The 13,459-nt window shown below is 45.1% G+C and overlaps 1 protein-coding gene, 1 long non-coding RNA gene and 1 pseudogene across 2 annotated transcripts; 1 reads left to right on the top strand and 2 right to left on the bottom strand.

The window, feature by feature from the left end:
- Nucleotides 1-2,238: 2,238 nt before the first annotated feature.
- LOC124852577 lies at nucleotides 2,239-2,732 on the bottom strand. Its single transcript, XR_007032985.1, has 3 exons — nucleotides 2,663-2,732; nucleotides 2,525-2,596; nucleotides 2,239-2,445 (listed from the first exon to the last, which is right to left on the bottom strand). It is a non-coding gene; the product is annotated as an uncharacterized LOC124852577 (long non-coding RNA).
- A 3,402-nt stretch (nucleotides 2,733-6,134) lies between these two features.
- LOC124852576 lies at nucleotides 6,135-9,436 on the bottom strand. The gene is made up of 5 exons (XM_047341527.1): nucleotides 9,350-9,436; nucleotides 7,127-7,341; nucleotides 6,944-7,029; nucleotides 6,712-6,839; nucleotides 6,135-6,526 (listed from the first exon to the last, which is right to left on the bottom strand). Exons 1-5 carry the CDS (start codon nucleotides 9,410-9,412, stop codon nucleotides 6,407-6,409), a joined length of 612 nt encoding a protein of 203 aa, XP_047197483.1. The 5' UTR covers nucleotides 9,413-9,436; the 3' UTR covers nucleotides 6,135-6,406.
- Nucleotides 9,437-9,949: 513 nt separating this feature from the next.
- LOC124852611 lies at nucleotides 9,950-12,174 on the top strand (annotated as a pseudogene).
- Nucleotides 12,175-13,459: the final 1,285 nt, after the last annotated feature.

The following is a 13,459-nucleotide window of genomic DNA, read 5'->3' as shown; positions in this document are numbered from 1 at the left end:
ACAATTACTTCACCTCCTACCGTAACTCTGCAGCTCCTGGAGAGGAAGACTGCCATGGCCTGCACGGTTCGGAAGAATGGGCCCGAGTTCCGACCGGCTGCTCGCTGTCAATGGAAGAGAGGTGCTCTCATCCAAGTTCGCATTCACGCCCACCGCCACTCTGGTGTCCTACATCCCAAAGAAAACAGGAACGTGGTGCTCCTGGAGCACACGGCACGCGGAGGCCGGCGTCAGCGACCAAGGAGGACGGGAAACCGGTCATCCCTGGACTAAGCAACCGCAAATAAAGGAGGCGTGATAACCCAGATAAGGTGGATCAGAATGTACAGTTGCAGGAGGATGACTGCCGCGCTGGCCCCTGGTCGCTCTTCTCCACAACATCCTCGACGCTCCTTCCTACAACGCCGTGATATGGAGAGAGATCAACCCCTGACTGGATGCCAGGCAAGCGGAACAAGCGGAGGGTGTTCCTCGAGCAGCTGGGAAAGGCTCTCGTGACTCTGTTCATCGCACGAAGGGAGCGCATCCCCCGCACGGAGAGCCTTGACCACGACGACGACCCGAGTGTCCGGTCCTCCATAGCCCTAGCAGCACCCTTACCCGGGGCGCAGTAAGAGGAAGAGGTGTCAGATATGCCCCAGGAAAAAGGACTGTAAAACTCACACAGTGTGCCGCGGGTGTAACAAATACATCTGCAAGGGCTGCTCACTTGTCTATTGCCCTACGTGTGCGTGCTAATATGTGGTGGGCTATGTGAGGGGGCCAACAGCCGGGGGAAGCAGGGACAACACAAGGGTTAAATACTTAAGGCCTTTGCACCTAAGGGGCTTAAACAACACAATAAATACAAAATAATTGTCTGAGTATTATGCATCAAAATGTTTCATACTGGCATCGAAGGGAATTTGCTACAATTACAACATATTCTTGATAAAAAGTGAAATCTATTTGTTCTGGCTCATTCTCCTGGCAAAAATAATGACTTATGCATCATTCAGTAATGATGAACTCCATTTTACAAAGTTGAATGTGAGAAGCAGAGTTCCATTGAGCCCATACAGGGGATACAACGCCCTCTCTGGTTCAGAACATATGCATCTTAGAATGATTGTCCAGGACAGTTTGAGGTTAGCACCTCATCTGAGGGTCAGAGGAACACAACAGGATCCTGTACACAGCAGTTGCTTTTTCATACCGCGTGATATAACAACAACAGTTCTTGAAACATTCCCAGTGTGAAGACCTCATGCTCCAAGCCAAAACTCACTTAACGAACAAATAAACCCAGATGTTTCTTACCCTGTGTTGCTGTCACATTACTGGCTGCTGCTGATGTTGATGCAGAAGTTGATGCAGATGATAATGCAGATGTTGATGCAGATGTTAATGCCGACCCTGATGCTGATGTAGATGTTAAAGCTGATGCCGACACTGATGCTGGTGCAGATGTTGAAGCTGATGCCGACACTGATGCTGGTGCAGATGTTGAAGCTGATGCCGACACTGATGCTAGTGCAGATATTGATGCTGATGCCAACACTGATGCTGGTGCAGATGTTGAAGCTGACGTCGACACTGATACAGGTGCTGATGCTGATGTAGCAGTATGTGTGCTGCTGATGGAGCTGGGTGGTGCAGTGGTCGTGCTGGTTCTGTTGGTGGTTAGGTTTAGACCCAGTTTGTCTATGTAGCGAGGTGGGAAAGCGGGGATAGTGAGAGGAATTTCACCTCCAGGAAATAACTCAAATATTGTAAGTGCAACAGCACAGGTTCGTTTAAATCACGGGGCAAGAGACGTGTTTAACTAATAAAAAAAAAAGAGCTTTAATATAACTCAAATAAATGCATAAATCAACAAACAAAATGAAAACAAACAGAACACCAATTAACATGCAATAAAACGCTTGACAGGAGCAACACAGGGACAGGGCTGGGACTTACCACGGCGACGACAACCAAAGAAAAAGGGGAAGGATTAATAAACTCGCCACCCGTGACACAGCAAACCAACAAAACGGGTTGTGAAGAAAACCCCACCACCAGGAATTGGGTCGCCGCCTCAGGCCCACAGCACCTGACCAACAATAAAAGAATAATTAAAACATGTCCGCATTGAAACAACAAAACAAAACAACAAAACAACGAAATACCAACCAATATAAACGGGATTTAAAGGTTGCTAAAAAACTAGGCGTCCCTTTGTGGTGATCACTCCACGCGCCGTGAAGCTATAGCGTGGAGAGCCACAGTGCACGAGACAATACTTTAAGAACACACTTCCTTGGTCCTGAGCCAGGCAGTCTTCAACTGTGGAGCCGTGCTCTTATCAGCTGCAACAGTTCATTAAAAGTGTGATTTAGGATAGTGCAATTTCCGGTAAAAGCCAAAACAGCAGGTCCGTCTGAGACGTGGTGGCCAATGACGGCCGACGAAGGAGCAGGGCCTCTAGGAGGGCGAAATAAACAAATTTAATAATTAATATGACAACATAACTGAATTGGGTGAATAATGGGGCCATACGCACCACCCTGCAAGCCAAGGCACCGTCACAGCAACCCGGAGGGTGGGAGTCTCCCCCAGCCGTAGATGAGTCCAGCTGTTGCATGACATAAACAGTCAGCTTGGGTAAGAGAAGCGAGAGACAGCAGACAACGTTACTTACAAAGCAGACCCGCAACTGCACCCCGAAGGTCCCCCGGCGGAGCGATCCCACGCCAGCAGTCAGTCACGCTGCGACGAGGGGGGAAAATTAGAGGAGGCGCTGGCTGTTGCACAACCACGCCGCGGCTACAGAAGTAGCTCTTCCGCGCTATCCACGACCCACCGGAGAGGAGCGGAAATGGAAGGAGTGCGAGCCAAACACGGCCGCCTCCTTAAATACGGGAGGCCTGACGTCGCCTAATGACTGGTGCGCCATTATAACAGGTAGAGCGCCCCGCAGCGGCAGGGAGGGAGCGTGCATCTGGCTACATCTATCCCCCCCTTTTGCATCGTCGGCCCGGCGATGGACAGAAAGGTCTGACTAACACCAAGGTCTAAAAATGGCCAACTGGGAGTTAGACACCGGGCCTGGAGGTCTATTGGCAGCATGGTCCTGGTGATCTGCGGGCCGAGGAAGATGATGGACATTCGGATGGTGGCCTGCCGTGGAACGAGCAGATCTACGCAGAGCCAGCTGCCTGGGACTTGGTTGTTCAGTTGGGGACCATGAAGGAGCTGGCGGCGAGGAACCTCTAAAAGCAGGAGGTGTTGCCAGAATGGGCCTGGTCTGCAATGGGATCATGACAGGAGGGCTGTCAAGACGCATGGTACTTGGAACCACTGCAGACTGTGGGAAAAAGGTTTCAGGAACCAAGACCCATAAGTCTCCGGCACTAGAGGAATCATCATCCCGTGCCACCAAAGACGGCGGAGAGGGCATCTTAGGTGGGGGATTGGTAGCCTCCTGCTGGACCACGGCCTTTAACATGTCCCGATGAACATTTCTGACCTTCTGCAGGTCGTTCACAGGGGCAACCGTGGAAACTGCTCCATCACTGCAGGGGGGCTTCACAACTTGGTAGACCACGGAATTCCAAAGGTCTTGGATTTTATGACGACCTCTAACACCGTGGTTCCTCAGGTACACTAATTTGCCTACTGTGAAAGGTAGATCTCGGACCCGCTGATCATGCCGCTTCTTTTCGTTAGCAGCAGCCAACAACCGTTCACGAGCACCCTCAAAAGCAACTCTGAGTCGAGCTTGATGTTCCACCACCCAGTCCTGCACCTCGCCAGGTACTGGATCCTGAACTCGACCCAGGAGGAAGTCCACAGGAAGCCGAGGTTCCTGTCCAAACATTAGAAAGAAGGGCGACTCACCAGTGCCCTGATGAGGAGTGGTGTTGTAACAAAACAGCACCTGGGACAGACAAGAGGCCCAATCCCGTTTCTGTGATACTGGCAGGGTACGAAGGAGGTTATGAAGAGTTCTATTAAACCGCTCGCATTGACCATTACCCGCAGGGTGGTATGGGGTAGTGCGGGATTTTGTGACACCGTACAACGAGCAGAGCTGGTGAATCAAAGAACTCTCGAAGTTCCTTCCTTGGTCCGAGTGAAGGCGGCCCGGAACACCAAACTTATAAAACCACTCATGAACCAAGACCTGAGCCACAGTGGAGGCTCGTTGATCCCGTGTAGGGACAGCTACGGTAAACTTACTAAACACATCTGTCATTACCAGAACATTTTCAAACCCGTTCCGGGAAGGTTCCAACAGCGTGAAATCGATGGCCACGATCTCATTGGGTCGAGAGGCAAGCAGGTGGCCCATAAAACTATGTGGCACGTGGCCCGAGTCCTTAGCGACCTGGCAGCGCTCACACTCTTGGACCCAAGTCTTTATGTCTGAAGACATTCCTTGCCAATAGCAGCGCTGTCGGACCAATTCTGTAGTCCGCTCGATGCCCTGGTGGCCGTGCTCTTGGTGAAGCTGGTTCAAGGTCTCCTGCTTGAGAACTGCAGGCAAGATTAACTGGAGAGACTCCTCTCCCCCGTCGGAGCGGAAGACTCGGCGGAGAAGAACCCCATCTTTCTCCACTAGGCGGTCCCATTGGCGCAAAATCGCCATGACTGGCTTGGACAATTGTTGCCTTTCAGCCAAGGTAGGCGGCGCTTTCCGTCGCCAAAACACAAACACATCTTTTAGAAAGGGATCATCCTGCTGCAAGGAATGAAGATCAGATGTAGAGTGGGATGGAAGAGCTGAGACAAGGGACTGAGTTGACATCACCGGATCTGGGTGTGGCCCTTGCTGAAAGCCTAGGGGGACTGAAGTGCCAGGCAAGACATGAGCAACTAAATGGGAGCCAGAAACCAGTCATAAGACAGGTACCGTGCATTCTCACCCATAGAGCTTTTAATTAAGTTGTAAAAGGTCTCAGGACTGCTGCGCTATGAGCTGAAGGAAGTATTACTGATCTCATACAGGACACTCTTCTGGTCAGACGAACATGAAGCCACATTCAGGGGGTTGGCATTTCTGACAGGATGGAAGGAGAAGAAGGCACCAGACAGTGTTAGCTCTAACTTGTCACTCACTGTGGCCGTGCTTGGGAATCTTTGAGCCACAAGCCGACACCCACCTGATACTTTCCGGGGTTATGGTCGTCAGTGTGCTGATGTCCAACGAGCACAGGTTGAGATATATATTGTTCCCTATTTCTATATTTTATACGAATTGTTGACAATATGAAAAATATAGAAGATTATTTGCCCATGCTTTAAAAAAATAATTTCAATGGCTGTTAATTGGATTCGTTTTTTGTACCCGTATGGTGTTTTCCCAGACAGCAGCAGCGTCTCAATGGAAGCCACCTGGCTGTCAGAGAGATCTTTGCAGACTTTGAGTTTTTCCAGGATGAGAGGATCAGCGTTCTGGATGTAAGAGCCGTCCAGAGTGCAGGCCATGTTTCCCATGACCTCCACGTTGTCTCGGCCCACAGTGAAGCCTTTTATGCCCTGTTCAGTTGAAACATAATCTATTTTAAAACAGTGAGACACACAGACTACTTTTCTGATTAATTTGCACCATCTAACAAGCAAATATGTTTTTTCACACATACGCATCACGCATCTATTTAATTCCATTCAATTCAAACTACTTTATTTATCCCACTGGGATCAATTCATTTGGAACAGCCTGTATAATAAAACATACACAGATAGGTCCAAATATAGAAGGTAGGATAATAATATAAGAATAAGTATATGTGAGAATGAGAATGTATGAGAATAATTATAGAATAAATAAAACTGATCGAATTATTATTAAAAAAAACAATTTAAGTGGATGAAAAGATAAGCAACAACGAAGGCAAGGGTTTAAAAATCTATGTACCGTTTAAATGACGGATTGCAGAAGGGATACAGGATTTGGAGTATCAAATATTTTTGCAAACAAGTAAAACATAACTTCCTGATGGCAACAAGAAAAAGTCACTTCTAAGAACATGTTCAATACTCAATATGCTTTTAGAGGTTTGTTGGTTACAAAACCAAAATTGTTCACTCACTGAACAGATTTTGCCATAACAAAATATAAGCAGAAGCATGTCAGAAGGATAATCTCTGTAGTTCTGGGAGATGTTTCACTTGAGCAGGTTGTACATGCAAGTCAGCTGTGGAAAAAAGAACATTACGAACGGCTACATAAGTGGCTCACAGTCTCCATTGCACTTCTGTCCGTCCTGGAAGAGGGATCCCTCGCATGTGGCTCTTCCTGAGGTTTCTACGTTTTTTCCTGTCAAAAGGTTTTTGTAGTTTTTCCTTACTCTTGTTGAGGGTTAAGGGCAAAGGATGTCGCACTTTGCGAAGTCCAAAAGTCCAAAGTGCATTTGTCAAAATAAACATTTTTAAATGTGAATCAAGTCTCTCCTGATGAATTGTAGTTGTTGAAAAGGACACAGATGTCAGAGTTGTTGTCAATCATATTGGGTTGATTGAGGAGCTGATTCAGCTCTGCGGCGTTGATGGTACTTAGGAGCTGAAACAAATAGAAAGGGGGGGAATTAATGACGAAAATAAATTACAATACTCAGTTTGAAATTTCTACTGAATTACCACTTGGAAAACACATGAAAAGGAATTTGGTGAAAACTGATTAGCCCCACTTTTCAAAAGAAAATGAGCAATCTGTGTGAACTTTATAGATGGATTCTATTATATCACCTCTGATTCACGTGTCGCTGGCAGAAGAGATTTGAACGTGGACAAATCTGGGAATCCAAAGCTGAGGAATGTGTCTTTCAGATAGATGTACAAGCTTCTGCCAGTGTAACATTTGAGAGGTGTTGGACCTGTATTAAAAAATACATCACAACAATATATACATAATGGTAAATGCTGTACATAGTTTTCTACATTGTGCAAGATTATTAAACAAATTATCTTTAATACAGACCTTGAAGGAAGAGGAGGGTAATTTTAAAGATTTCCCTTTTAGTGTTATTCGTAAGTGTCAAGTGTAGTGTGTCCAACAATGTGATGCTAGATTCAGAAGAACATTAGTCAGAAGCAAGTCAACAATCAGATCACATCACAATGATAATCAAAAAATAATCACGACCACCACAGGCATACTTACATTTCTTGGCTGCTATTACAACTCCTGTTCTTCCCAATGTCAAGTAAAGGTGTCACCAGGCTGGGAGAGAGGTCGACCAGCAGAGGGCGCAGGCGAACCCTGAGCCACAGCAGGAACTCTGAGTCATTTATTGCTGGAGAGGACAGATTCCCTCTGTCATATATTGCCTGGAGGAAGGCAGATTTCACCTCCTCTGTGTAGTTGGCCGGGTGGGTCTACGGGACAATGAGATTTAAGTGAAATTAAATAGTTTGTGCCTACATAAAAGTAAAATAATCATTTTCATCATGTTAGAATTTATGTATCAATCATCGCTTTCCTTTGCTGCCTTTAAAATCCAACTGAGGATACAAAACGCATACATTTTGTTGATAAACCATTGACTGATTATAAAGATGGATAACATGAAAGCTTTCTGTATCCGTGGTACCACACTGCGATGCCTACTGTGCAGAATCTGGCTGCAGTTTCCTAACCACTATCCCAAAACCATGATGGAAAACGTCATGTGGTCAAGGAAAGATGTGGGGACAAAAATCCATAAAGAGTTAGGATTATTCGATTGTAGTATTTCAGCAGTAGTCAAGATAAGAGCTCATTCTCTAAATGATAACGAAAGGAGCTCTTGTGTTTCCTATCTTATCTCCTTTTGCATATAGGAAAAACAGGACCATCCTTTGTAATAGAAAAAGAGAAAATGCCACAATTTATTATTGCAGTAACATTTAAAGTGGAGCCATGTTGTAGTTGCACCTGGGTGGAACCACGGATATACTGTTTTCCTGTTTTCTTCTTGGGAGACTATCCAAAACATATGGCTTATCCTCACATGATTATCTGATCTCCATATCTTTCTATTTTGTTGTTCCAGTGAAGTATGGTTAAATGACATACGCACTATCTCAACATTTTCATTGATATTAGCAGGTAAGTTTAAACTAGTTTAAAAGCACAAAATCACAGGCGATGGTAAGAATGGCTTTTTTATTGGTAAAAGGATAGCTAAAAGTCAGTTACCAGTGTTTGCATTGTGTGCAGTGTGTGCAGTGTGTGTGAACTTGAACATGGCTCCGAAGGAGAATATCAGAGGACATTTAGGCTAAAAACTTGGTGTAAATGATGCCGTCTCGAGTCGAATTTCAATGTCGGGGTGTACAGACACTTTGATGACAACACAGGAGCAGTATGTTTTTTTAATAGGTTTGAAGAAGTGCTCACCATTAACTTCAATTGTATTGGATTTGGCTGCAACACTGTTTACCCCTGAAACTCCAAAAGGGTTTTATGGACTCAAACACTTCACCCACCCCTCCATCAGCAAAGTGGTGAGTAGATAAAGAGTGAATTAAACATTTTCGGTGAACTATCCCTTAAGGCAAATTAAAACATATTAACTATTAACAGTTTCAAGTATACTTAACTTAAATATATAAATATAAAGTCCAAAACTCTGAACAAATTTACATACAAAATCAGATAATAAATAAACCTCACCCAACTAAATTAATTTAACAATAGATAACAGCTTTAGCGCTAAACACAGCAAAATCCTCCAGCTCTAAACTCTGCGTCAATCGTCCCCCCACCGCCAGGGCTGGGACACCCACACTGCCTGCTGATGTGCTTGACATGGGTCACGTATGTAGTCAAACACGGTGCTGTATCCTGTGCATCGCCAGGTGCTTTATCAAATTTGTCTTGTTCCTCACACAAAATGCATTCTGCTACAAGCTGTTGCTCCCAGGACGGCTATTGCATTTGCATTTGCTGCCTTTTACGGTGTCTAAATACTTTTGCATGAAATAAAGCCACACTTTAGTTTTTTTGTCTCATGTCGACTCCAGTTTGAGATAACTACTAACTAACTGTAGGCTACAAGCTGTCAGAGCAATGTCTAGAATGTGTTGCCACCAGAGTTTTTATGTTGCCCATGAGCAGAGCAACTATTTCAGGACAGAGCTGAGGCACCAAAATGAGGCACTGTATTCTGTGTTATGATTGGTACCGAATGAGTAGGACCCAGTTTCGGTAGATAACCCTAGTAAATAGATACAAAAACTCGCTAATGTTTGATAGTTAAAATTTAAACAGTATCGCTCTTGATACAACCACCAGATAACATTTATTTATTTATTAAATGCTACAGATGATGTGTTTACATAGGGTGCAACTTTAACCACCATGTGAGTATTACTGATAAGAAAATACATTTTAGATGTTCACCTCAATGGCTGGTGAGACTGTGTCAAAGAAAGCCCCGTAGTCGACAGGTTTGATGACCGCCATGACTTTTGTCACTTCTTGCTTCGTCTTTAGCTGTGGCTTTTCCTACCATAGCTATGCTGATGACACCCAACTAGTCCTCTCTTTCCCCAATCTGAAACACAGGTAGCAGCACGAAGCAGCCTGTCTGACTGACATCTCTCAGTGGATGTCTGCACACCACCTGAAAATTATCCTTGACAAGACTGAACTAATTTTCCTTCCAAGGAAAGGCTCTCCCACCCATGACCTGACTATTAACTTTGACAACTCTGTGTTAGCCCCACCCAGACTGCTAGGAACCTGGGTGTGACACTCAACAGTCAACTCTCCCTTACTGCCAACATTGCTGCAACAACACGTTCCTGTAGATACATGCTGAACAACATCAGGAGAATACGTCCACTTCTCACTCAGAAGGCGGCGCAGGTCCTGGTCCAGGTCCTGGTCATCTCATGCCTAGACTATTGTAACTCCCTCCTGGCAGGTCTACCTGCTAGTGCCATTCGACCTCTGCAGCTCATCCAGAATGCAGCAGCTCGACTGGTCTTTAACCTAAATTCACTCACACTACTCCGCTCCTCCGGACACCCAGATGATAAAGCACCACACACAGAGGGAGTGGCTTTTATGCTCTCCAAAGAAGCACAGAGGGCCCTCATCAGCTGGGAGCCCATTAATTCCAGGTTAATTACTGCAAGATTCCAAACTACCCATAAAAGAATCAACCTCCAACTCATACAGTGTTATGCACCCACCAACAACACTGAGGAGGAAACAAAGGACATTTTCTATAACCAACTACAACAGCTACTCCAGGCCAGGAAAGAAAAAGACATCACTCTACTTATGGGCGACATGAACGCAAAGGTGGGAAACAACAACAGTGGATACCAACTGGTAATGGGGAAACATGGAATCGGCTGCATGAACGAAAACGGTGAGAGATTTGCAGACATCTGTGCTGATTACAATCTGGTCATAGGTGGGACAGTCTTTCCCCATAAACCCATCCACAAAGCCACCTGGATGTCACCTGACCACACTACCGAAAACCAAATCGACCACATATGTATAAACAGGAAGTTCAGGCGCTCTCTCCTAGATGTCCGTGTGAAGAGGGGGGCAGACGCTGGGTCAGACCACCACCTACTGGCTGCAAAACTCCAGCTCAAGCTGAAGCGATGCAACAACCCCATCAACACAAGAACAAAGTTCAACATCCAGCTCTTCCAGGACATAGGAACAACTGAACTGTACCAGACCACCTTACAGAACAGGTTCCAAGCCCTGCAAGAAGAAGAGCACAAATCAGTGGAAGAGCACTGGAACAACCTGAAAAACATATGGAAGGAGGCATGCCTAGAAGTAGTGGGGAGAAAAACAAAAAACCATAAACCTTGGTTATCAACAAACACACTGAAGAAAATTGAAGAAAGGAGGGCAAAAAAAGACACACTAAACAAAAGCAAAACCCGAGCAAAAAAGGCAGCAGCTCACAAAGAATATGAAACAGCAAATAAAGAGGTGAAGAAAAGTGCAAAATGTGACAAGCGGAACTACATCGAGAATTTGGCACAGGAAGCAGAGGAAGCAGCTGGAAAAAACAACCTCAAAGAACTCTACATGACCACCAAGAAACTAGCTGGAAAGTTTAGGCAGACAAACACTCAGATCAGGGACAAACAGGGACGACTCCTCACCACCAAGGAAGAACAACATCAAAGGTGGACAGAACACTTTAGGGAGCTGCTCAACAGACAGCCCCCTGCCCAAAAGGTAGAGATCCCACCAGCCACGCACACGCTTGACATCAACTGTGCCCCCCCAACAAGATCTGAGGTGAGGAAGGTCATCAAGGCATTGCGACGTGGCAAAGCAGCAGGGCCAGATGACATCCCATCAGAGGCTCTACAAGCGGATCTCGACACCTCAACCACCATGCTCCACCAGCTAATAAAGACCATATGGATTGAAGAAGGAAACATACCAACAGACTGGAAGGCTCATTTCTGTCATACCAAAGAAAGGAAACCTCCGGGATTGCAACAGCTACCGAGGGATCATGTTGCTATCAACACCAGGCAAAGTGTTCAGCCGCATCATCTTGGAGAGACTGCGTAAGGGGGTTGATGATGAACTGAGAGAAAACCAAGCTGGTTTCAGGAAAGCTGGAAGATGTTGACAAATTCACCTACCTGGGAAGTGTGATAGCTGTTGATGGTGGGACAGAGGAGGACGTGAAGACAAGAATTGGGAAAGCAAGAACAACATTCAACATCTTAAACAAAATTTGGAAAAGTAACAAAATCTCCCTCAAGACGAAGCTTCAAATCTTCAACTCCAACGTTAAAACCGTGCTGCTCTATGGCTCCGAAACCTGGAGAACCACCATTAACATCACGAACAAACTGCAAACCTTCATAAACCACTGCCTAAGACGCATCCTTGGAGTCTTCTGGCCAAACACAATTAGCAACATCAACCTGTGGGAATGCACAAAACAAGAAACAGTAGATATACAGCTGTTAAGGAGAAAATGGAGCTGGATTGGACACACACTACGAAGAAACACAACAGCAATAACAAAACAGGCACTGACATGGAACCCACAAGGTAAACGGGGTAGAGGACGACCCAAAAACACCTGGAGAAGGAGCACAGAGCAGGAATTCAAGAAGAAGGGGCTGACGTGGAAACAGCTGGAGAGGATGGCTCAAGACAGATGAGGGTGGAAACAATTCATCAATGGCCTATGTTCCGAAAGGAATATAAAGGCCAAATAGAAATAGACTCCGCTCCTCCGCTCCCTTCACTGGTTACCAGTGGCTGCCCGCATTCGTTTCAAAACATTAGTACTTGCGTACCGTGCTGCGAACGGATCGGGTCCAGTCTACATCCAGGACATGGTCAAAAGTTACACCCCAGCCCGTTCACTCCGCTCTGCATCTGCCAAACGGCTTGTTGCTCCCTCACTGCGAGCTAAACACTCATCAAAATCACGACTGTTTGCTGTCCTGGCTCCTAAATGGTGAACAGCAGAAAGTTCACACATCTTCCGCCGCAAACTAAAAACGCACCTCTTCCGACTATACCTTGAATAAAATACAATTTAGTAGCACTTAAAATGGCACTTACTTATAGCATTTTTTAGTTTTGCTTTTTTGAAGAAATTGCACTTTCTTGATTCTTGTTGTTCTGGGTTTGTACCCTCATGTTTGAATGCACTTATTGGAAGTCGCTTTGGATAAAAGCGTCAGCTAAATGAAATGTAATGTAATGTAATCTACTCACCACTATACCATACGTACACTTCAGACGTAATAAAACAACATAAAAAACTATACTATAAAAAAACTACAGTGTGTCCATGTTCTAACTAAAAGCTAAAAAACTACATGTTCTGAACAAACAAATTGGGCAGCTCTCTCTCTTTCGCTCTCTCTCTTTGTGTGTGTGTTTCTATCTCTGTATCTTTCTGATCTGTTTATACATGTCTGCTTACAGGTACAAATGCAGGCAGATGTAATTGTTCACTGAGAGTCGTGGCCTCAGGCTTTTGAAGGTGTTATTAGAACAAAAGCTTCTTCACTCATATGTGTTGATCCACCCGAACTCAACACTTTCTCTCTGTGGCTGCTGAGGTAAGAACGCCAATGACAATGTCACTTACACTTATGGAACTTGTGGTGTTGTCATTCTGAGTTTTTCTATTGAACAATTGTTGTTACACAGGAGACATTGGAAATAACTTACTTCTACTGCAATCTTACATAACAACCACAACTGATAAAAAGTGTGGTGATCACAAGAGTAGATAACTTCGCTCTTTAACTTCTCGTCACAATTTAATATTATGAAAAAGGAAATTGACTCTGTTGCCTGTATTTTTCTGTATTATGTATTCTGGACTATGGTGCATGCAAAGGCTGAGAAATGCATCTGTTACATCTTTGGCAATGTGACAACAACAACAACTGTAGGTGTCAGTGCTTCTGCTGCAGGTGCTGGTGATGTTGGCAGCATGTCAGGAAACTAAAAGTCCATGTATTTTCTTGTATTGCTGTGATT

Source organism: Hippoglossus stenolepis, chromosome 10, assembly GCF_022539355.2.
Source record: "Hippoglossus stenolepis isolate QCI-W04-F060 chromosome 10, HSTE1.2, whole genome shotgun sequence".
Classification (NCBI taxonomy): Eukaryota; Metazoa; Chordata; class Actinopteri; order Pleuronectiformes; family Pleuronectidae; genus Hippoglossus; species Hippoglossus stenolepis.
This window is presented reverse-complemented; position numbering and strand designations above follow the sequence as displayed.